We start from the raw sequence: 24,292 nt of genomic DNA on the forward strand, positions 1-24,292 counted from the left end.
TTTAGTTTCCACTTTGTATTTCAAAGCACTGTGCAATTTGCTATAAAAGGTATGAAAGCAAATAAAAGTGCCTGAATGTTCACGCCGCATAAATCAGACTTGTACATAAACTGTTGTGAGTGAAGGTTCCCCCTTGAAAACAAGTTAAACTCTACACATTTATTATTTCTTGTACTAAAATTGCTGGGGTTAATTTACTTCTCGGTGGAAAAGGTAAAATAATAATACAATCATTCATAAGTCAACATTATATTGCCTGCATATAAAATGTTTAATATATATTGTCATAGACAGAAACTGAGGGCTTACAATAACATACTGAATTTAATTAAACTGCTGGGACAGCATTAATGTGAAAATTGTCACACTCTGAAGTCAGTTACTGTTTTGTCCCACACCTGATTTCCTCCCCTGTGTAATATAATGCATACATTCGCCTCTGTTCCTGTCTTTTGACAGTTGATTGATAAAAGTATTTGGGAATGAAATCAGTATAGACTAACTCCTTATATTTAAGCTGAATGGTGTGATATTTGAATCATACATTCATTCTTTTAGTCTGAGGTAACAAGGTGCTATGACTTATCGTATTTTTTGCTCTATAAGACTCACTTTTTCCCTCCTAAAAAGTAAGGGGAAATGTGTGTGCATCTTATGGAGCGAATGCAGGCTGCGCAGCTATCCCAGAAGCCAGAGCAGCAAGAGGGATTGCTGCTTTCACTGCGCAGCGATCCCTTTTGCTGTTCTGGCTTCTGAGATTCAGAATATTTTTTTTCTTGTTTTCCTCCTCCAAAAACTAGGTGCGTCTTGTGGTCTGGTGCGTCTTATAGAGTGAAAAATCCGGCACTTAAGTCTCTGCATGTGCAAATGAGTTTGCTCATCTCATCTGCTAAAAGTGTGTCTCTATTTCATCACAGATGGATCATGAATGAAAATAATTGAGAAGATGGCATTATTCTATGTTATTCTTCAGGTTAGTAGTACACATGAAAAGGTAGCAGCCCCTCAAAGGTTAGGTACCACCTGAGTGGTACATAGGGTTGATAAGCAGCCATAATAAATGGACACAACTTTTTACTTCTAGGTCAGTTGCCTTTTTGTGTGAAGGAAGCCAGAGACAAAACTGTGCAGAACAACTGCAGCTCTTAATTGTGCAGCAGGTTAAATTCCTGCCATGCAAAAGTCAGAGGTTTGCACCCATGCACACCTCCATACAGGGCCATAGCTATGGGGTGGCAAGGTGGGCCCCCACCAGAGTTGCAGGCTATTCCCCCCCCCCCGCAAAATCGGCTAAAAATATGTCCATAAATAAAAATATTGATTGTGGTCTCATAAGAAATGGTTTTAAATAGAGAGTGAATTGAATGGGTGGAAGGAAGGGGGTTGGAGGAGAGGCAGAAAGAAGAGCTAATTTGTCTGTGGCTAGGGGGAGCAATCTGGATGGTTCTGCCAGGGGCGCAAGATCACCTAGCTATGGTTCTGCCTCCATACAGGCAAGCAAGAAGCATTATGAAAGTCCAAGGACATATTCCAGCCCAGCAAAAGCACTCTAAGAGGATCAGGGGTTCCAACTTGAATAAAATATTGGGGAGCCCTGCCCTACATAATCGATCATATGACAGGGTGTACCCACACCATTTGAATGGCAATGCCCATCAACTTTGGGGGCTCCCGACGCCCGCAAATATTTTATTTGTGACCCCAAAGGGACCTCAGCACCTTTGTGATCTGAGGAGAATCCTAATGACTGGATAAAGAGGCTTGGAATGAATGGACATGACTGACTTAAGTCCATTCATTCCAGTGGGTCTCCTCTGAGTTGGACACAAACCTCAGTTATGAGGGAAATGGATTCTCTACACCTGTTGAGATGAATCTTCTGCTTGTTGTATGCTTCAGAGTTGAACTCTTTGTGACAAACTGAACTCTGGGTGGCTTTAAAAATATGTATATGAGGGATATAATTATTATATAGTTCTTTATCTATATGCTGCAGGGCTGTGTATTTTTGTATAACTGTTATTTGAGTGATTACAAACTGGCAAATGGTTTGAGGTAATTTAGAATCTTTTGTTTGATAGGCAAGGAATTGGCGGGAATTTCCTTTGGGAATGTTGAGGAGAAACAGGTGATGGCAGTTAGATGTGACAATTAGGAGAGCACTGATGAATGTTATGAGGGAGGGCAGTGTGGGGAGAGATTGATGGCTGGGCATTTAGATGGAAATGGTTATTATATTTATAGAAAGTGCATATACATTATGAAGTGCATATACATTATGAACCAATACATTATCAAGTGCATATACATTATGAACCAATGAACACAGGCAGCTCTCTCCATACAATAATGTCATGTAAAGCAGTGTTCATGTCATAACTTTTCTTCATTTATTGTTTCAAATTTGTTGCTCTTAGAAGTACTTGACCCTGAAGTCATTTAATGGTTTTCTATACTGTAACACATTGAATTTGGCCTGGTAGCTCACAACCAGTGCACCGCCTAGGGAATAAAGGTGATGTGGTCTCATTTTGCCTGATCATTCTCAGGAAGGCACTGGGTAAAAATTCACCACCTGGAATAGGGTAGTGTAGGTAAAACCAGATAAAAAAATGGGATAACTGAAAGTGTGAAGGTGAACATTTGGACATTTCAGCCAAATGTCCCAAATATAGGATATTCTGTGCCAGTTGATCCCTGTAACAATATTCTAATTTCAGTTATGATTGGTAAATTTTGTGCAAATCAGTCTGATGTTGACAAACATAACTAACAGATATATTGCCACTTTAAAAATATTCATAAGAAAATATTAAATGCTTCCAAACCATATGAAATACTGTAGAATTATGGCCAGCTTTTAGATTTTTCCATGCACTTATTTCTCCTGCTTTTTAAAAATGGTGTCACGCTTTGCATATAGTAAATATTTTTGGTTTTAGATTATATTAAACATGCATCTTTGAAAATTTGGTTGAAACAAGTGTTCCCTTTTCTCCTTGCTCATTCCATGATAAGTGCTTTATGTTTGGGGTTTGCTAATGCAACAGTCATTTCTGAGAGCTATCCAAACAGAAACCACATCAATAAGATACTAAACCCTTAATTACAGTAATGTATGTACTGAGGATTCCTCCTCCTTCTCCCCTGCATCCCTATTTTGCTTCCACCCCAAACCTTTCTTCATTCCCTCGGGCACAGACTCCTAACTGCAGCATCTCAAACCCATCACAGCGCGTGCACTTAAAACGGCTGCAGGAAATTTGTTTTACAAGGCTGGTTTTAACTGAACTACCTGCTGTGCACCACATTGCTACTGTTTGGGAAATGAATGATGGGAAAAGCAAGTCTGTGATTTCATTTGTTCAGACCGATTAGTCACACGTTGCATACGGTATCATTTGCTTGTCACTTAATGACTGACCAGCCTGCCTGAATCATTAGTGCTGTAGCGCAATGAAAGGAAGACATAAGCATAATGAGGAACTGAAGGAAAGTGGAGTGCTGTTTTACCTAAAAGAAATGGTGCGCAGAAATCCAGCACAGCTGCAGGTGTTCCAATGACAATGTGGGAAGCAGTTAGCTTCCAATTTAGCAGAAAATTAAGAGCGAAAAAACTGTTATTTGTGAGAGAAGATACTCATGGCAAGCAATCATCCATGCTCTATATCCACAAGATGAGCATTCAGCTGTCTTTGTCGTGACTTAAAACAATTGGTATCTTGGGCAGCATTCAACACCAGATTGGTGCTTATTATCTGCAGTTTATTCTTTCTTGGGATATTTTGTTTTTCTCTCCCCCCCCCCCCCACAACCATTTTATGGTTAATTTGCTTGCATGAATGTAAAACCATTTAAACTGAAAAATCTGGATTGTGGTTTATCATTGTGCTCTGAGCTGTGTGATGCAACATAATTGCCAATTTTCAGATTCATAATTCATTTTGATTCATGCAGCTTCATGCAAACCACACTTTTCAAACTACTAACAAGCTAGATTAGAGCCTGCAGATTCCTTTGGTCAAATAGCACACGTTACAGAGCTGCACTTTGTAAAGTCAAATTATAAATGTTGTTGACAAGACAAGTAACTTCACTTCCCAATCAAAACATCTTGGTTCTGGGAATCTAAGGAATAGATTCTGTATGTATAGTCTTAACAAACACACATAGTCAAGATGATTTGGGGGTATGAGTTCAGTTCCCAACAAATTTTCCCGTGTAATAATGGGCATGTTGCATTTGAAGGACATAGGAATTGCATCCATGACTGAAGTGTCATAAAGATGTGAAGTTTTAGGTCAGTTTCAAAAACAACTGCTGTTGTAGGCATCTATTATAGAGATTTAACCGAGTTGTTTCATTTAGCTTGTGCACATTCTCTAAAGTGCATAAAAGTGCTCAAAAGGAACCACAAAATAGATTATCTGGGAGAGGAAAGATGTTCATGCTTTTGTAACTGATTTTCAACTTCTGAAAATGGTTTTCCAAATAAAATTACTTCCACATAGATTCTTAAGATAGGACTATAGCAATGCTTTTATAGGGTCTTAAAAGGAGGATTCAAGAAATTGATCTTTCATGTTCAGAAGCAAAACCCGGGGAAGGCCAGTGTGGGTCAATGAAGTTTCCTTTGCTTAACTCCGCCTAAAGAATTGTGATATTGGTGGCAGAAAGTTGGCGAATGGAGAATGCTTGAATTGGTATAAAACGGTTTTGTGACTTGTGAGACAGATGGCAAGTGATGCCTGTGCCGAGGGAGAGCAATATAACAGACTTAGTTACAGAATAGGTTGTACACATACAAAGAAACATAGGAGCCAACTCCTAGGGGTTGTGGGGGCTTTGGCCCCCACAATAAAACATTTGCAGGGGCCGGGCCCCCACAAAGTTCATGAGCAATGCCATTCAAATGGTGTGTGTGCACTGTGTCATGTGAATGATTATGCGAGGCGGGGCTTACCTGGGCCCTTGCAATATTTCATTCAACTTGGCAACCCTGCAAAGAAAACATTCCCCATGGGCACATTTTTGAAATTGTGTTATATGCTCTGAAATATTCCATTAACTGTTCCCACTGAGCCATTTTAACCTGGTCCTCCTTTCTGTACAGTTGTGAATCCTGCAACCTACTTTCCTCTTCTGTTCTTAGTAGGGCTGCCATAGGTCTGGAATTTCCTGGACATTACAGTGGTGCCCTGCAAGACGAATGCCTCGCAAGACGGAAAACTCGCTAGACGAAAGGGTTTTCCGTTTTTTGAGCTGCTTCGCAAGACGAATTTCCCTATGGGCTTGCTTCGCAAGACGAAAAAGTCTTGCAAGTTTGTTTCCTTTTTCTTAACACCATTAATACAGTTGCGACTTGACTTTGAGGAGCAACTCATAGAACGCAGTGTACATAGTAGCCTTTTTTGAGGTTTTTAAAGACTTTGGTGATTTTGGAAGCTTTTCCAAAACTTCTTTTGCAGCCATTTGGTAAGTTAAGCTTTTAAAACTTTTTTTTGGGGGGGTTGGATTTTGGGTTGGGGTGTTTGGAATTCAATGACTTGGTGTTGGGGAGGGGTTTACAAGAATCTGGAAGCTTGTGTTTTTCCCCCTGCATTTTTATGATTTTCTGTGACCATTGGGCCACTCTGCTGTTTTTTTAAAAAAATTCTGGATTTGAATTTCTGTGTTCTGGGTGGCTGGGGGAACAGTTGGGGAGGGGTTTGCAAGAATCTGGAAGCTTGTGTTTTTTTCCTGCATTTTTATGATTTTCTGTGACCATTGGGCCACTCCGCTGTTTTTTTTAAAAAATTCTGGGTTTGAATTTTGAAATGCTCTTTACAGTATGTGTGACTTTAAAGAGCACTTAATAAACTCTTGTTGTACCAAATTTGGCTTTGTTTGGACTTTTTTTGACCATAGGAACACATTAATTGATTTTCAATGCATTCCTATGGGATTTCGTGCTTCGCAAGACGAAAAATTCGCTAGACGAAAAAATTCATGGAACGAATTAATTTCGTCTTGCGAGACACCACTGTACTGGGATTTCAAAGGGGGACTGACGTCCGGGGGGATTTCCAAAAGGTGGTGTGTTTTGTCCTGGATCTTAGGCAAGTCAATCAAAAAATTGCATTTGTAAAAACAACTTTTGGGGTGTCCTGATTTTTTACTTTTTGAAATTCGGCAACCCTAGTACTTAATATTGCGCATTAGTTTCAGGTTTCCAAAGCACACTTATTTTTTTCTCTGCTCTTTATGAATTCATTTTCTCCCATTGGCTATCTAAGAGCTTGGTGGCTTTTTAAAAGTGCCTTCCTACTTCTTTATATATATTTTTTGGGACTTCATATACCTCTACAAATCTTTGAAAAAGCTCCAGATAGATTTGCTAGATGTCTCCAGTCCTCCAAATACAGAGTACAATTCCTGCCTCATATACATTAATGACTGAATAAACGGCTCAACCCCAGAATTGTCTCTGATCAATGTCCCCAATTTCCCAGAGTCAGTGAAGTCTCCCTCTAGTGGCCAGTAACCTGTGGACTTTTTTTTCTAAATGCTGTGCTCTTCTCTGCTTTCCGTTTGGGCTGGAGAAAAAAAAATGCTGGATCAGCAATGTTTCATTTCCCCTGGGAGCACCCTCTAGTGGTGATGTGCAGCCATGGTTGAGAAATAAACTTTTTCATTTGTTTCCACCACCGTGATCAATTTTCTTTTAAAACATATTTTAAATGAAGTTTCACTTGAACATTTATTGTTTCTTTATCAATAACATTTGTATGCTGCCCCGTAACAGTGACTTACAGTAAATATAAAAAAATCATATGAAAATTCATTAAAACACTGCACAAATATGGGATATAAAAATAAACTGTAGTAAATCTGAAGGCTGGGAGTAAAGCTACAAGAAAACATGAAGAAACAATTGGTTCCAAATAACAAAAATACATTTGTTGGCAAAATCTATAAAGTATCTTGGAATTTGTAAAAAAAACTGACAATCATTAATAATTATTCAAGAATATGGAACAGAGTTTAGGTTTTGGAGTTCTTTCCCGTTTTCCTAGATAGGAAGGACTGTTGTTGTTTAGTCGTTTAGTTGTGTCTGACTCTTCGTGACCCCATGGAAGGATATTGGAAGTAAAAAATAACATTTATCCCCAAATCTTGTTTCTGTATATAATTATCCCATAACAGGAATGGAAGCTGGTCTTTTGGGTGAAAGGGAAACTGCCCCAGCAACTTCAATCTGCCATCAACATCTGTCAGATTCTCCATCTTAGTCTCAGTGCTACACTTTTTAGCAGCAGAGAGAAAGATGGGAGCAAAACTCAAGAATTCATTTGGACAGGAAAACCACCTACACATTATTGCTGATTAAGTGGCTAGTTTTACTGCACTGGAAGGACTGGACAAGGCTCCTCTGATAGCTTGTTGGTTGGAGGACCTTTCATCTCTTGCAGCATATGAAAAAAATCTATGTTTGCCTGCAAGTGCAAAGAGCATAACTTTTTTGAGATCTGAGGCCCCTATTTTGAACTATTTGCGTGGTATACATGCCATATGGGCTCTGCCAAAGCCCTACATCCCCCTTGCCTATCCAACCCACCCTTCACCTTTTCCTTCTTTTTAATACTTAGTTTTGACCACATGTGCCTGATTTTGCAAAATGGTATTGTGAATTGACATCCTTTGATGATATGTTTTCTTTTTCCTTCTTTGTACTGTTATGGAAAAACTTAAAAACCAATAAACTTTGCATTTTAGAAAAATAATATATGAATATTTCACTATACCATTCATGAAGTAACTGGTAAAGGACTTTTGCATTCCACCAACAATATCTGATAAATGATCTTGATCAATCATTGCTTTGCAAAATAATGATAATTACAACATCCTGAACTTGTATAATATCAGCAGTTTTGTTTATTTAATTCTCCACAGGACATCCATCATGTCTGTCTTTTTTTTGTTTTGCTTTACATTTTACAGTTTTCTTTTGCTCCCTGTCTGTTCTCACCAGCTGGTCAGAGAAAATATTCAGCTACACCCTATTTCCTTTTGCTTAATAGACACACTGTTCTGTTCTGCCAATTTTGTGTATAATAATTTTTTCCCCTGTATTCATTTCCAATACACTGGTCAGCTTTCAGCATCTACTTCATTAACCATAGACTATCAGCAGTTTATGAAGGATATTTTATTAGGTTGGAGCGGAGGGGGGGGGGGAGAGATCCTGTTCCCTCAATCTATTTTTGTATGGTATGCCTAGATTTGTGCGTTTGGTTTTACTCTCATAGTTTCAACATTCGTGCTACTTGGTTCTGGGTTTTTATTTAGCCTTTTTTTAATGCATATATGCACTCCAATTTGCCTATTAGAGAGGCATTAGGGCAAAGAAGATGATTACTGTTGCTTGCCTTCTATAACAATTTTAAATGTTAACTATATTTAGAATGAAAGAATTATATGAGAACCAAACACACATTCCAAAGAAGACACATGAGCATCATCAAACTGCATCCCTTCCAGTATGTGTATTTGGGGCAGGGATGGCACGTGTGTGTGTGTGTGTGTGTGTGTGTGTGTGTGTGTGTGTGGAAACAGGAGCAGCAAAGTAGATTTAGATGTGAGAGTTGTGTCCCGCATGTTAAGATCTCTGAAAGAAAACAGTATACGTTAATGATGGGAGTCTAGCAATTGGGGTGTAACAAATTGTGGGGCAAGCCCCTTGTTTGGGAGGGAAAGTGCTGCAAGGATGGCTATTTCAATAGCTTGGAACAATTTGGTGAGTTCCAATAGATGAGTAAGGCTGTTTCTTTGTTATGTCTTTTTGCCCACAACACATACTGAATCACAGATACAGCCACAAAGTTTTCAAAATTGTAAAGTTCCTGAATGGAACTGACATGGGCTTAAATGACTTTTTCTTCAGTGTAGTAAATCTGAGAAAAATGTAAGCAGGTTGGGTTTCATCACTGAAACAAGTCCTCACTGATGTAATAAACAAATGCAGGTAGGAAATGTAGATGGATCACTGGTAGAGCTCTTGTGCAGATTGGTTGTGATGAGTGGCATGGTTTTTCTCTTGTATGGTTTGTCTAGGTGCTATAAGTTCCACATCAACTTCATCTGCAATTGCACTTCTTTATTATTTTGCTAAAAGCTTCCTCACTAGTTTTCCTGTGTTGTTTCATTATCCCCAGTAACTCTTGTATAGGTGATTTCATTTTCATTATATCTAACATCCCAGACTGCAGAACTTGGGTGTCTGGCTCTAGCAGTGAATAATATTTGTTTATTATAACAAGACAAACAATAAAAGTTGTGGTCCATGTTGCTTGATCCTGCTGATTGCTTGCATTGGGAGACAATGCTTACGTGATTTTCTGCAAACACACAGATATTTTTGTATATATATATTTTTAATCCACTATATTTTCACATAGTACAGCTTCTGTTCATTTTCCTCTATAGCATTTGCATGTGGCTTTTTCAGTCACTGTTCAACTGACACCTTTTCCCTGCTCGTGACAGAAAGGAAGTTAGAAGCCTCTTCATGAGAACCACTATGCCATCCAATATGTGAGTACTTCTTGAAACTTAATTGAAGTCTTTGTACCTAGTACAAACTTTGTAATGAATATGTCCTGCACCTCTCATACTACTGGCTGGGAAAATAAAATGCAATAATGACAATCAAAGGCACCATAGCACTTAGTGTCTCTTCCCCAAGTAAAGGATTTTTGCAACCCATTTCCTAAGAGCCTTGATGGACACCTTTGGTTTCTATTCCTGGCTACTACCACCCCCATCTGTCCTTCAAAAAGCAGGGCTGTGTAACCACAAGGTTATATAGCCCAAAACCGAGATGGAGGGAAGTCAATCATTGTTATGTCATGAACTGATGTTGGTTTGTTTTGTGTTTGTCTTTTCTTGCTGTATGTGCTGTTTTTAATTTTTTTCTTTTTTTTCTTTTTTTCTTTTTGACCGTTTGTATGTTTTTGGTTTATTTACTTTTTATGGTTTTGTTTTAAAAAGAACTCAATAAAAAGATTTTTTTTTTAAAAAAAAAAGGAGGGCTGTGTCCAGCAGCACTCCCAAGCTCCTCACCAGATCATAAAAAGGCACCAGAACTCCTTTGTTTATAATTGTGTTTTTAGGCCTTCCAAATCTTGTAACATTTGCAGAAGCGGCAGCATTAGATCAGAACAAGTAGCATTCATCTAAGCTGTCTACTGGCCTGCGATGGCTCTCTTGCAGAAAAGTGCAGTGAATCCAAGCCTGGCAGCCACTGTCAATAGGAGTGGTTTCAGAGGTTATTCTAAACCTCTTGTTGACTAGCTGGATATGTGTGTATCGATGCACATGAAAATAAATAAATGCATTTAGAATTAGAGGGGGCTTGTGCTCCCTTGCCCCTCCAGTCCACTGCAAACACCACTGGTTACAAGAGTACATGGATCTCTTTGACAACAAGGGCACTGGGAAGGAAACCTCTCTGTTGTGTATGTGCCGCCAATCCAGCTGGGTGCACACATAGGCCTGTCAGATAAGCGGCAGTCGTACTGGTCAACTTTGGGGCAGTAAAGGAACCAGAGGGGATAAAATCCAGGCCTTGCTCCACCTCCCAGATAAAACAGAAGTACGTTTTATCACAGTGTAGAGATGCAAGTGTTAAATGACTAAAATGTGGCAAATATAAAGGAATCTGCTTATGCATCATGTTAATTTCTGGTTTTCAATGAAACTTCAGAATGTATTGACTTGTAAAATTTTGATGTGACAGTGAAACAAATTGAACCCACCTGCTGGGGGCAACAACCTACTGAGCTGAATGAATGAAAGCCGATCCTTTGTTCTTAATCTTTGAATTCTTTACTTTCTCCCCCTTGACCTCCCCCTGCCCCCCCCCCGCAAACCGTTTGTGATCCATTTGAATTCAAAATCAAAATAACATAAAAGAAAATATACATACACATGGTTTTAACCAGCAGCACATCTATTTAGGATCTCAAGAGTGATGACATCCTTTCCCTCTCCTAGGGCCATATTCTTCTCTCACTAGGACTGGCAAGGTTGTTTTGGTGTAAAAATGAGGGAAATTTATTGTCCCTGCTGTGGCAAAGAAAAATAAAATGGTCTCAATGAAAGAATGCTAGTGGTGAGTTAGGGGTATCCCCACAGAGTAAATTGTTTGTCAAAATCACACGATTCATTGTATTTGTCTCCAAGTTAGATCCCCCTACTGTGGGTTTATATTCTAGTGAGTCATCCTGGTGGGAGAGTGAACCTCAAAGGAAATGGTTGACTAAGTGGTTATTATATATTTTTAACTGTTCTTCATTAGGCAAAAGTGTGTTGATTTAATCTCCTTATCAACAGCCTCCTTTTATAGCTCCCAACATCCTAAACAGAAAAAAATTTGTCATGAAAGACCCAGTGCTATTGGGGGACAGTGCTCACCAGTAAGGAGCACTTTCACCTCTCTGTTTTTGTGCTACTCATGGCACTTTTATCAACATGTGAGTATTGGCACCTCGGTTTTTTTTGTTAAAAAAAAAAGCACTGGAAATACTTACCCAATATTCTCCATGTATTTTTAAAGCCATCAAAGCTAGACTGGTCTGTACTAGATTTGAGCATGGTTTTATTTTGAGACTATTTGGTCAGCTGCTTGAGACACGGGCATAGCGGGAGGGCGCTGGGGGGGTGTAGCCCTGGGCGCATGATATTGAGGCGGGCATGAACCAGGTGCCCCCCACAGGGATCCGCATCCTGTCCTGTCTGCCACTGGCAGTCTCTGGGCCTGGCCGCGCTGCTGCATCCCCAGTCCCCTTGTTGAAAGGCTGCCCAGCCAATGTCAGAGGATTTTGCCCACCAAGGCCAGCGTCGTCTGGCTAGGCTTCTCCCTGCGCAGGTGGGCAGACGGTGCAGCGTGGCCCTACTTTGCTGTAGTAGTGAGGGCTGGGCTGACACAGTGGTCTCTGTGAAACTTATGCGCCCGGCCCCTGCCCAGCGTGTGTGTTCCCTCAGCGGCAGCAACAAGGGCTGGCTGGTGCTGTGGGTTCTGTTTGCCCTCCACAGCCCACCCACCCCTGCCCGGAGCACACGCCCTGGGCTCTGGCAAACGATGCCACACCACTGCTTTGAGAGCCACTCAGAGCTATAAAGTGGGATATAAGTATTCTAAACAAACAATGGTTTGCCTAGTACTAGATATTAAGCCATTAAAGCTCATGGCCACCACCCCATCCTTTGGCAATGAATTCCATACATGAATCACACTTTGGATGAATAAGTACTTCCTTCTGCCTGTCCCAAATTTCCTACCAAATGTCTTGTTTCATAGGCTGTCCCTTGATTTTACCATACCCACTCTGTTAACTTCAGGCTCAACAGAAGAATCCGAAGTTAAATCTATGGAAAACTGTGGAAACTTGAACGCTGTGGCACTTTTCCAAAAGGGAAGTCTACTTACGTTCTCGGTTCCCCTGCTACTGAGAGGGTCTTAAAAATGTGAGGATTGAAGTGTCTAGGTGCACCTGTACAGACACCATCCCTTTATGTCAGACATTACTAGCACTGGAAGCCTGCGCTGTACCAGAAATGTCATTGAATACACTTAAAGGAGAAACCAAAATTGCAGCTGAGTGCAGCTACAATGGATGATTATAATACAGAGCAAACTATTTCTAGCAACAAAGGCCCTGAGCATATTAACTCATTCAGTGAGTTGTATTGTGTATAATTCTTGCTTACACTTGCTGTCATGCGCCGTAGTTAAAATTTACACTCTTTTATTGGACATGAGAAGATATTTTTATTTATACCCTCTTTTGTTAGCCATTTGGCTTCATAATAATTAATCAAGCCACCAAAGCATTATCATAGTGGGGAGTGAGGAGGACTTATTTGCATTATTAAGATATTCTAACAGGGTATCTCAGTGCGTTAACAGCTCAGCTACAATATGGGCCTCTTGTTTTATGACAAGTTACAATTTTCTTGTAATGTTAGCTGAAGTTCATCTCAATAATTATGCTAAATTAAGGAGTCCTGCATATATAGAAATAAACATTAAAATGCATTAAATTGAAGTGAAGAATGTAATTTAATCCCTGTACAACTAAACGAAAGTCAGCACTAAGAGTGCCAGTGAGTCCTTGTTTCACCCTGTTAGGCCTTGATAAGACACACAACCCTCACTTTCTTAGGTGTCCTTTACACACACACACACACACACACACACACACACACACACAGCAATATTGGGTACTGCTTCATCATGGTGAGAACCCTCCATGCAGTAATATATATGTGATTAACATAACCCCATGACATACCCTTCAGCTGCCGTGAATTTGCTGGCACCACCACAGAAACAATTAAGCAATCACAGCTTCTTCCTTTGCCATAGCTGCAATTTTACCCAAGGTCCTTTTAAGAGTAGTTTGGCTCCCATCTTCTGCTCCTGCCCATGGGTATGTTGTGAGGAGGAGAAGACCCGGTGTGGGGGAGAAAACCCTGGTGGTGGAGGGCGTGTGTGAGTAAAGGTGGTTTTTGGAGCCTGCAGCACCTGGCAGACAGGAGAAGGTAGAGAGCGCTTTCAAAATAGGAGCCTATCCTGCTGAGATGCTGGAACTGCCTTTGCTCTCTCCCCTTCCCTCCGTCTTCTCTCCCCTTCATATTCAACCCCCATCCACAATTCTTCCCCATTCTGCTTTTTGCACCACAATGACACATGTTAGCCCCGTCCTTTGCTACACAGCTCCATTCACCCACCATTCAGCACATGCATTGCCCCCTAAGTAAACAGAGCCTAGAAATGTGTGACCAGGCAAGAGAAAGAGGGCAATGGAGAGGAAGGCATATGGGGGCAAGGGAGAAGTCAGGCAGAGGTTTTCCCTGCATATTTTAGAGTCTTCTCCTTCTTGGAGAACCAATAAGAAATACTACCCCTGGCCCGCAAAAATAAAATAAAATCCCCACCACTCTTAGGCCATCCCTTCTTTCAGCCTGCCCCTTTTAAACACAATTCCTCCCATTTATCATTTCATTCATCCATCCATCATTTTGTACACCATTAAAAGGTGTGTGGGGGGGCACCATTTACAATTAACTTTCTTTGGCTAAATACCTTCCCATCATGATAACTGTGCCCACTCCCCCCCCACTTTTTCCAGCCTATATTTCCTCTTTCTCCTAACCCTGTCACCAATTCTGATTCTCTTTCTTCTTTTCTCCTTTTCCAAAATGTCCTTATCCTCCCGCCCCCCCGTTTCCAATCTTTTTCTCTTCCTTCCCCTCTCACTTCTTTCTCTTTCCCCTCCCTTTCTCCCCCTTTTCCTTCCTTCCTTCTTCCCTTCCTTTCCCCAGTCCTCCTTCCTTTTCTTCCTTTCTTCTTCATTTTCCCTTCCTTTCATCTTCACTTTCTTTTTCCTCTCTCTGCCCCCTTTTCCCTTTTCATTCTTCTCTTCCCCTTTTTCTTCTTCTTTCTTTTTCTCTCTCCTTTCCTGATTCTTCCAAATTACAGCAACTATTTCTTGTTAAATTACATTTCATAGGCAGGGCAAAATATACCACTGTATAAAGAGCTAATTGGGAGATCTTATACCTTTCCCATGTTAGATCTCACCTCACACATATACGTCATATACAAATGTGGGAGAAGCTTCCTGAGGTAAAAAAAAAACCCTTCCTGAGGTTGAAGGGTGTTTACAGTACATGTCTTCAGAAATCAACATCCTGTTGGGATGATATTACTTGCATGCATGCGTCCCATTGTGGTCCATGGAACAAGGAATCTGACTGTGCTTGAGTGTCCCCTACACTGCTGCACAAGTGTGTGATAGAAACCTTATATATCTGCATCTTTTGTTTCCTGTGGAAGATGCATGGCAGATACCTGGCCCTGAACTGACCTTTTTGGGAAGGAGGTTTCCAGAATGTAGGCAAATATTGGTCCCATGAGATGAAGTTCAAGGCTTTATTCACAAATTAAAAATTAACAAATCACTGGGACTGAGTAGAATCCCCCAGAGAGTTCTTAAAGAATTCATTGGGGGAATTGTTGCTATCCTAACAAAAATATGCAACTTTTCTTTAAAATCAGGTTCCATACCAGAGGAATGGAAAGTGGCCAATGTACTATTTTTTAAGCAATTGAGGTGGGTGGGTAAGCTCACTGTCTGTTGTGGTGAAAAACATAGTTCAAGATAAAAATATCAAGCATATAGAAGAACCAGTCTTGCTGGAGAAGAATTAACATAGTTTCTACAAAGGGGAGTCCTGTCTCAACAAACAATTTTTGCACCAGGAATTTTGGGATACACACAAAAAATGGCATAAAACTCTTGTTCTCTTGGCTATTTTTCTATAGCTGGAGTTGGAACAGTTTCAGGATATTTTCAAGGTACTACTAGACCATAAGCCTTAAAATGTTTGAGGTCCTAGATGTCTCAGTCTGTGGAAGGACCCTACAGATGCAGGATTCTTCCTCAGAGCAAGGCAAGTAAGAGCTTGTAGGCTTGCCTGTGTTACTGACCTTTTGCCGTGACAAAAGTTCAAGGACAGGAGTGGAGGAGGTTGTGGGGGGGGGCATCTTATTAGACTTGGGATGGCACTATTCCCCTTTATTGTTCAGCCACGCAGTTCTGTTGTAAAGCATTGAGATGATCACTTCTAGGCTTTTGTATAGTTTGATATCTAATGGAGTTTGCTCAGTGAGCACGGGTAATCCGCTGATGTTTCTTAAACCTGGAATGGAGATGTGTGAGAGAAAGAACAGCTTTACAGTTAGTTTGTCAATGTGTTTGTCTCTGGTCAGAGAAACTAGCAAGTCAGCTGGCAAGAAGCAGCTGGCAAGAACCCCTTTGAGGGTTCTGTTGCTTATAGGAAACTGATGCTGGTTTAGGATGATGTCCCTTCCTTAGGATTCATGAAAGGGTGGCGCATTCTGTGGACTGTAGCGGTACTTTCCAAGTACCTGCAGAGCAGGTTGCCATGGAATCATCAACGTCCAATCTTTTGTCCAAAACATGGATGATGCCAGCACTTTTATTTGGCATTCTATTTAGTAGGCATCTGGTCTTAGTATTGCTAAGTGCTCAAATTCACCAAGCCAGACATGTGTCCCCACAACATTCATTTAAGCCAGAAGTACAGAGGGGAGAAAAGAGGGTTTAATAGCAAAAAAATTACTGTTTCACAAAATGGAAATCTTCTGTTCAGATGCTTTAATGTATGAACAGCAGATATGTGATTAAATATTCTAAAATTAGCCAGATTGTGTTTTCTACATCACTACCTTCTACTTATTTCTGTCCCCAAACCATAATTTATAACCACAGTGTCAGAAATCATAATTCAGAAGTAGCTTTATCCAGTTCATTTGATCAGTGTTTTTAAGAGGGGCTTCCTCAATTAAGTAGTCACTCTGCTGCAAATTGTCCTGAATTACACCTTTGGATAATCAGGTCTAGGCAGAAAGTGGTCATATTCATTTTGCTTTTAAACCAGTTCTGTTACTGCTTTAAGACTTCTTTTGTCCATTTGCTTACTTTCAATATTTCCATCCTGCTCTCAGTACAAACAGCATAATCAAAAATTAAAATAATATAGCAAACTTAATACATTTGTAAATTAAACTAAATCTGCATTACAAATACAATGTTGATAAAAAATGCGAGGGCATTTTTTAAAAGGGAAGCCTAATGGAAAAGGTGTGCCTTAGCTACTTGTCAAAGGGCAAGTGGTAGTGGGGTCTGGCAAACATCCTTTGGCAGAATGTTCCATTGCCTTGGTTCCACTGCAGAAAATAAACTGGATCTTGTGAATGGATTCAGCACTACCAACTAACCCCTTTCATTTATCCAAAGTTGCTTACCTTCTCAGATTGGAGTAGCCCATGAGCATCAAGTACAGGCAGATGAGTTTAATAATAGCTATGCTCAAGGCTCCACAAGACTTTCAAATAAACAAAATTAATCCAACCATTTTGAGTGCATTTTGATCTGACCAGTAGTTAGCTTTTTCAGTGATTTTGGCATACTGACTGGCTTTTGCAAATGCTCCAAACTGAACTCACGATATCCAAGAAAGTCTTTTCAAAATGTATGCTGAGTCATAGTTAGTGCTGTACAAATATACCTCAATCCATTTGGATATTCATTTGCAATTTCATCTAGTAATTTAGATTCTGCTGCAGTTGGTTTATTTTGCCCAAATCTTTGTTCTGTTTCTTAATTCACTGATGTGCAAATATACTTCTTTTTTTATGTATAACACATAATAGACACACATATATTAGCTATCAACAGATATCCGCAAATCAATTACCTCCCTTGCGTGTTTCTTTCAAAGTTAATGAAAGTGAATGACTCATCACAAAGCCATCCATGGCTGCAAACCATACTATATCTACTCAGAAGTAAGTTCCACTGAATTCAGTTTGTCATGCTACCAGTCAAGGGGCTAGGACTGCAGCTGCTTTCACTACTTGATTTCACAATTCATTATAGAATTGTCATCCTATCCCATTTACCCCAGTCAGGAATTGGGGAAGGATGGTCTGATTATAACTCAAGATTAAAAAAAACACCCTTATGTGGTCAAAATGCGGCGTCAAATCCAGGTGGTTCTCCCCACATTGACAAAGAAGAGCACTTTAAGAGGACTTTAAATAACTTTTTGAAAAGTGAGAGATGTAGTCCATTAGTTTTTAAAATTCACAATAAGATGCAGATTAAGGTTAAATTCTAATCAACACCTCTTTGAGTAAGCACCACTGAATTCAGTGGGGTTTACTTCTATGGATATAGATGTGGTTAGGCTTGCAGTCTTAGTGCACATAAGATGCCTTTGACAGCAAAAAACATCAGAAAATATAGATGGGAAGTGGCATCCATAAATGAATATATAAATAACATATATTGCAAAGCAATTTATATGGCAAAGCAATCTATGTATGTATACAATAATGTACGGTATGTATGTTAAAAACAACAGTGTATGTTGTAGAGCAGGCTTCCTCAACCTTGGCCCTCCAGATGTTTTGAGACTACAATTCCCATCATCCCTGACCCACTGGTCCTGCTAGCTAGGGATCATGGGAATTGTAGGCCAAAAACATCTGGAGGGGCGAGGTTGAGGGTGCCTGTTGTAGAGAACCAAAGGAAATCATTTTCACAGCAAGATACCATGCTGCAATGGGACTGTTTGAAGGAGGCAATGGTAAAACCACTCCTTAAGAAACCTTCCCTGGATTTGGAAAACTAACTATCTACTGGCCAGTTGCTAATCTCCCTTTCATGAGCAAGGTTCTGAAACGACCAAATCCAGACACTTTTGGAAGAAACTGATTTTCTGGATCCATTTCAATCAGGGTTTTGGCCCAGTTTTGGCCGCCCTGTATGATGACCTAAGCTGGTGCAACAAGTAAGCTTGTCCGCTAGACAGAGTGGTTCTGTTCATGTGGGAAGCCAGTCATCTTGTAGTGAACAGCATTGCAATGAAGCCAGTCTTATTGTACTCTGCAAACACAACAAACTGAAAGAAAGCCAGGGCAAGGTAACACTGGCTGTGCTATTTTTATTGCTACAATCTGTTCCCTAAGTCGATGCATCATATTATGCCAACATGTTAGAAGTGACCAATACACTGTACTTGGTCATCTTAAATCCCCCTATTTTTCACATCTGGTTAATTCCAATTACTTGGCGTAGGTATGGGGAAATAAGTGACCCTCAAATGTTAGTGGACTCCATCCCCCATCAGCCCAGCCAGCATGGTCAATGGCCAGAAATAATGGAACTAGTAATGCAATAGCTAGAAGGCTCCTGGGGTTTGACATCCCTGGTTTAACATAATGTCCTTTAAGGGTCACACTGATTTAAGAGCAATTTCATATATCACTTGAACATCATACAATTGCTGATTAGGCAATTATAAGCAAAACTGACATTAAATAGTTAAACATTAAAAGGACAAATTCTAAATCATCTGATGAAAAGAATCCAGCTTTATTCATAGCAATGACTCACATTTATTCCAATCAGTTTTGATTCTAATAGTAAACAATTAGTACCACCTACGCTAAATAAAATTTCTAATCGACAGGTAGTAATGACAAAACACATTCTGCAGCCAAAAACTATTTTGGATTAGCCTATGGGGAATTTTTTTTAGAAAGAAAATCCAGAAGGGAAACTTCAGCAGGCCAGCTGGCTAATGCTTGGGATAATAACCCTGCATTTCTTTGAAGAAATAATAAGAGAGAATGATCAACAGCAATAAAACAAAGCTTCCCATGATACGATGTACTATGGATAAATTCATGTGCATTTATAACAGTCATTTCTAGCAAGCAAATGCCAGCAGCATTCAATAGCATATAAATACACATTTTTCAACGACTGTTGTTTCATTCCATTACCTTTCTTTTTGTTTCAATGGAGTTGTTACTTACTAACACCACTTGAAGTAGAATCGGAATTGCGTAAGTTCAGTACAGTCATTTCCCTACCCAAATGTTAAAAAAGCAAAAACTTTTTTTTCTCTTGCTGCACCCCACAGAACCATTTCTCGCTGTTAATCCTTTTTATGCATTTCCAAAGGTTTAAGCATTTCTATGTTAATCTACAACAGATGAGAAGGGAGAACAGCTTCCGTTTGTTTTCATCTTTGAGGATCACTTCTGATAATTGGCAAACCCAAATATCATGTAAGCATTACTATGGAAGTTCCTGGTAGGAGTTACTATTTAGCCTGGTGGAGAGTTGTGGGGGCCTCAAAATCTTGTGCACCATTTTGTGACATTTTGGTGGGTGTAATAAAGCTGTGCCACTTCCAAAATTACTGCTACTATTTCTATATATTTTGGAATCAGGGTACCTGAAGGATTGCATCCTGGAGTATGAATCTTATCAGAGCATTATGGTAATTAACAGACTCTTCTGTGTGCCCCAAAATTAGTTAACTAAGTCAAGGGGTGTTGAATGCCTACTGATTTTAAATGGCTTTAGTGAATTCCACTTGGTTCTTATGGCTGTTCTGTCTTCCAATCCTAGGTTGTTTTGTTGCAGATTTTTCATAATGATGGTCTTTGTTTTTCATTGGATTAAGATGTTTTAATATTTGTATTGCATTTGTATTTTAACCTCTGGCTTGCAGATTGGATATGGCTTATATTCTAATACCATTTGACCCACAGCGTTCGCTGGTCTGGGTTGATGTAGACCTGTTTCTCTCTCTCTCTCTCTCTGTGTGTGTGTGTGTGTGTATGCGCGTGCATACATGCATATGTGAGTGGGTGAATGAAAGAGAGAAAAGTAGACAAAGTATTTGCAGTCATAAGGAAAGGACTGGAGCTTGCACATGGCCTCCAGGAGAGAGTGGTTTGCTATGCCTCGACTCTCGTACATAGGGACAAATGACTTGAAACACTTGGTGCTATATATATTGAATAAATTTGCTGATTTTTCCCTACTTACCAAAACCTACAAAATTGGCATGGGAATCAATATGGTTTACATAAAAGATGCAGAGTGTAAATTTAAGTTTTTTGAGATGACTTAAGTTTTTTGAGATGACTTCTAGCAAATTCTGGTATGTAGGGGAAAGTCTGAGATTGATATATGTGAAAGGTTGCTTTCTATATGTGGTTCTGCCATCTATCAGTAATTGCCAGGCAAAAGATAACCCACATTTTGTAATTGTCTAGTCCCTGTTAGCTGGGAGGAAGGCAATTGAAATGAAACTATATTTAAGTTGACTTCACTGTGTGTAGGATTTTCATCTTGTCCCACACCGCACACTACAGTACTAATTTCTGCTCTGTATTTCAAATGGCTGTATATCAAGAAATGAAATATGTAAATAATACTTGGAAGGGAACAAAGCAAATAAGAGAAGTCAAACTTACTTTGTTCCTTAAAAGAAAAAGAGCTTTTAAAATAGAATTTCCTTGTCTTTCTGCCTGTGAATTCACAGGGTAACATTGAAGGTAGATTTTGTTGCCCAGCAGATGGCAATGTTGCTACACAAAAACCATCACAGATTTATGACTGAGAAACTGTACCAAAACTTTACAAGTGGGTGCACTGTAAAAAAGAGAGAGAGAGAGCATGTTTGTTAGCTTAAAAAACAACTCGCTCCTTGATCTCTTGAATTGCATTGTATCCTATTGGTCTAGCATTTCTCAAACGATGCATAAAGAAGTAAATATTCATGAAAATAGCCAATAAGAATAAGTTTTACCTGCTCTTGCAAGACACATGGCTATCCAGGATCACTTTCCTTCAAAGAACAATATCTCAACTATATTTGATGAGAGGCCTGACCCTTTTCCTTAGAATTTTATTCTTATTAATTTTACTTGCTGTTCATATAAGGTTGCTAAGAGCAAAGGAGCTGCTGTATATTTAGTCAGAGCATTGATCCATCTAGCTCAGTGTTTGGAGATAGGCAATGACTCACCAAAGTATCAGCCTGGAGCCTTCCCAATCCTACCTTGGACATGCTAGGGCACTGAACCAGGGAACTTTTGCATGGAAGACACATGTTCTAGAAATGAGCCCTTGTCCTTCCCTAAAATAAAAGCCCCCCTTCCATTTTATCTTCTGACCTTGCTCCTCTCTGTCTGGCACATGAAGAAATGAAAGGGAAGTCTCCTGTTTTATCTCCATGCCAGAAAACGTTACCTCAGGCTGCTGTACAGGACCCAGTAAAACTGGTGACTGGCCACCTCACCTACCAAATACGAACAAAAACAGCCAAAAGGGAATGTGCCAAATATTATATGTGTGCTTTCTTTTGATTGAGAAAGACTGATGTGATTTGTACATGCATGCATGGATGCTAGAGAATATGTTTAAATGTCCTTTCAAAGTTTTAAAAAAGTCTCTCATATGAAATAATTAGTTGTAATAATATTAGAAACATATTTTATTCCTTTTTTATTTTAAACAGAGTCTGGAAACTAAAGCACACAAAAAGGAAAAGCAGTAACTTTAGTTGGAAATAAAAACCGAAGCTTAACGTCTTAGATTGGTGATGAGAATATTTAACCTAATATCTTTTAGTCTTTCAGACTTTTGATCTCCCACCAGCATTCTGAAATGATACAGTTTCAGGATGTCTACTATAACATGTCCTAAAATGGTCTGATAGTGTGTTTCGAGAGAGGAGTTTTTCTCACTGTCTCTTAAAAAATATCAGACTAGTTGAACCCAGGGCATTGCTAGGAACATTAAGGATTTTCTGGGCTCTAGCACATGCCATACGAATGTACATGAAACTTGCACATACTAATTTATAAGTACATATGCCTCTGGGCAAATTAAAATGGTGGGTGACTGATGTCTCACCAGCATTGCACTTTGCAGTGCACCAATTTGTCTTGTAAGTACATTTTTTTAAAAAAAATGAAAGAAAAGGGAGGGCTGGCACAAAAGACCCAGAGCTTAGACTCCATGATCCTTCTCCTAAAAATGCCTTCACTGAACCACCATCACTGGTGTTCTATAGTGACCTGTACTGAAAGTTGGGGAGAAAAGTAAGTGTGGTGATTTCATTTCAGATTAGGCCAGACCCAAATACATTGGGATGACACCCCCCCTACTTTGAGCACTGCCAGTGGCAGGGTGCACGCCTGCTAAGGTGCAGAAATGTCATACTGCTGTGTTCCTATCACTTAAAATATTTAATTTTAGATAGTTAAGCAAAAGTTACAAACATGCATTTCAATAACACACTTGGCATGTAAGGTTTATGAACCTTATCTTGTTCAGTGCAGCATGTGAATCAGGTCATTTATATTTCTGTGCCACCGGCAAGGGAATTCATGCTTAAGAAACTTAACAAGCTGAGTGCTGTTCAGTAAGCTCATTGCTCATCACTGATTTGAACCCAGGTCAGAAACCAACATTCTTAACCCTGTGCCTCATTAGGTAGCCAGCTGAGGCTGTCTGATTAATGCATCAATTGTTTTGCCTTCCAATCCCCCCGCCCCCGTTGTTTCTTAGGTTCTCCCCCATCAGCCAGCAGCACTATAGACTTGGGCACCACTTTGTGGCCTTTTAGAATGCTTCCAGTCTGTCTCTATTTTCTGGTAGGATCAGTTGCATACCAGCAAATTCAAGTTGCACAATTCAAGTTGACTTTGCACCCTTGCACAGCAAACGTGCTTCCCCCAATATTAGACTTCCTGTAATAAGGTAAAGGTCAGGAAAATGCACTAGGAAGTGTGGCATAACATTTACTTGATGCAAGGCTCGTCTAATTTTCCTCAAACTGATCAGAATGAATCCTCAATAAATAGCCATCATCGTCTAATTTCCTTGCAATCAAACTGGGGTGAACATTCAGTGAACAGATTATTTGGGGTAAGTGACCTTTAAAGTGTAGCTAAAAGGTAGTTTTGAAGGATAGTTGTGTTTTGGTTCATATATTGTTTTAGAAAGTGCAACCTCGATGGATTCAGGATTCTGTGATCTTTTCAGTGTCTATTAATGACCTTCCTTTTATCAGCCTGGTTAGCTCAGTTGGTTAGACCGTTAGAGTGTGCTGCTGATAACACTAAGGTTGCAGGTTTGATCCCCATATGGGACAGCTGCACATTCCTGCATTGCAAGGCGTTGAACTAGATGATCCTCAGGGTCCCTTCCAACCCTGATTCTATTATCTAAATGTGTACTGAATTGAATTTCTTCTGCATCCTTAAATATGATTCGCATTATTAGGTGATAACATACACTGTTAACGATAAAAGGCTCTGTACAAGAAGCAGGCAATGTTTTTCTGCAGGGCGTTAAACAAAGATGCAAATTAGGTCACATCTATGCTTTGCCCATCTCTGAACACCAGTTTTCATTACAAATCAACATAATAAAAACAAGGATAGTTTCAGTATGAGATGGCTAGCTGCTTTACAGCTAACATTTCAAGAAGATTGTGGTTGTAGGGTGGGGGGAGAAGAATGTAGTTGTAGTTTGATTTTGGAAAAGGAGCTTATCAAAACCTAAAACAAGAGCAGAGCACTCAAAGACAACAGCTTTTCGAAATGTCTCGTGAACTGAATTTTAGGGTTGAGGATTCAGATAATTTCCTGGCATTGGTTTTTTAACCATTATGTTATTCCTGGGGCAGCGTGGCAAGTTTCCATAGCTGTTCTATACCAGTGCTTCTTTCTGGGAAAGTGAGATAAGCCTATTCCTGCCCAGTAAACAATAACCAAACCAGAATTTTCTGCAAAAACTTTATAAATGTAGTTGTTTTCAAGAAAGAATATTAATTACAAACC

General features: G+C 39.7%; 1 protein-coding gene across 4 annotated transcripts in view; it reads left to right on the top strand.

Annotated features, from left to right (window-relative positions):
- The window catches only part of CDCA7L (cell division cycle associated 7 like), a 62,113-nt gene that overhangs the window by 7,166 nt on the left and 30,655 nt on the right, over nucleotides 1-24,292 (top strand). For 2 of the 4 annotated variants that reach the window (XM_081883302.1, XM_081883303.1), the window contains exon 1: nucleotides 9,475-9,576. The exons of 1 other annotated variant lie outside the window; for it this stretch is intronic. Coding sequence is in view for 1 of the 3 variants with exons in the window: in XM_081883300.1 (XP_081739426.1) it covers nucleotides 23,256-23,375 (120 nt within the window). In the remaining 2 variants the exon portion in view is untranslated. Of the gene's footprint in view, nucleotides 1-9,474; nucleotides 9,577-23,210; nucleotides 23,376-24,292 lie in introns of those variants that run through there. One more of the 4 variants, XM_081883300.1, reaches the window with a different exon arrangement.

This window comes from Podarcis melisellensis (genome assembly GCF_964234715.1).
Source record: "Podarcis melisellensis genome assembly, chromosome: 12".
Classification (NCBI taxonomy): Eukaryota; Metazoa; Chordata; class Lepidosauria; order Squamata; family Lacertidae; genus Podarcis; species Podarcis melisellensis.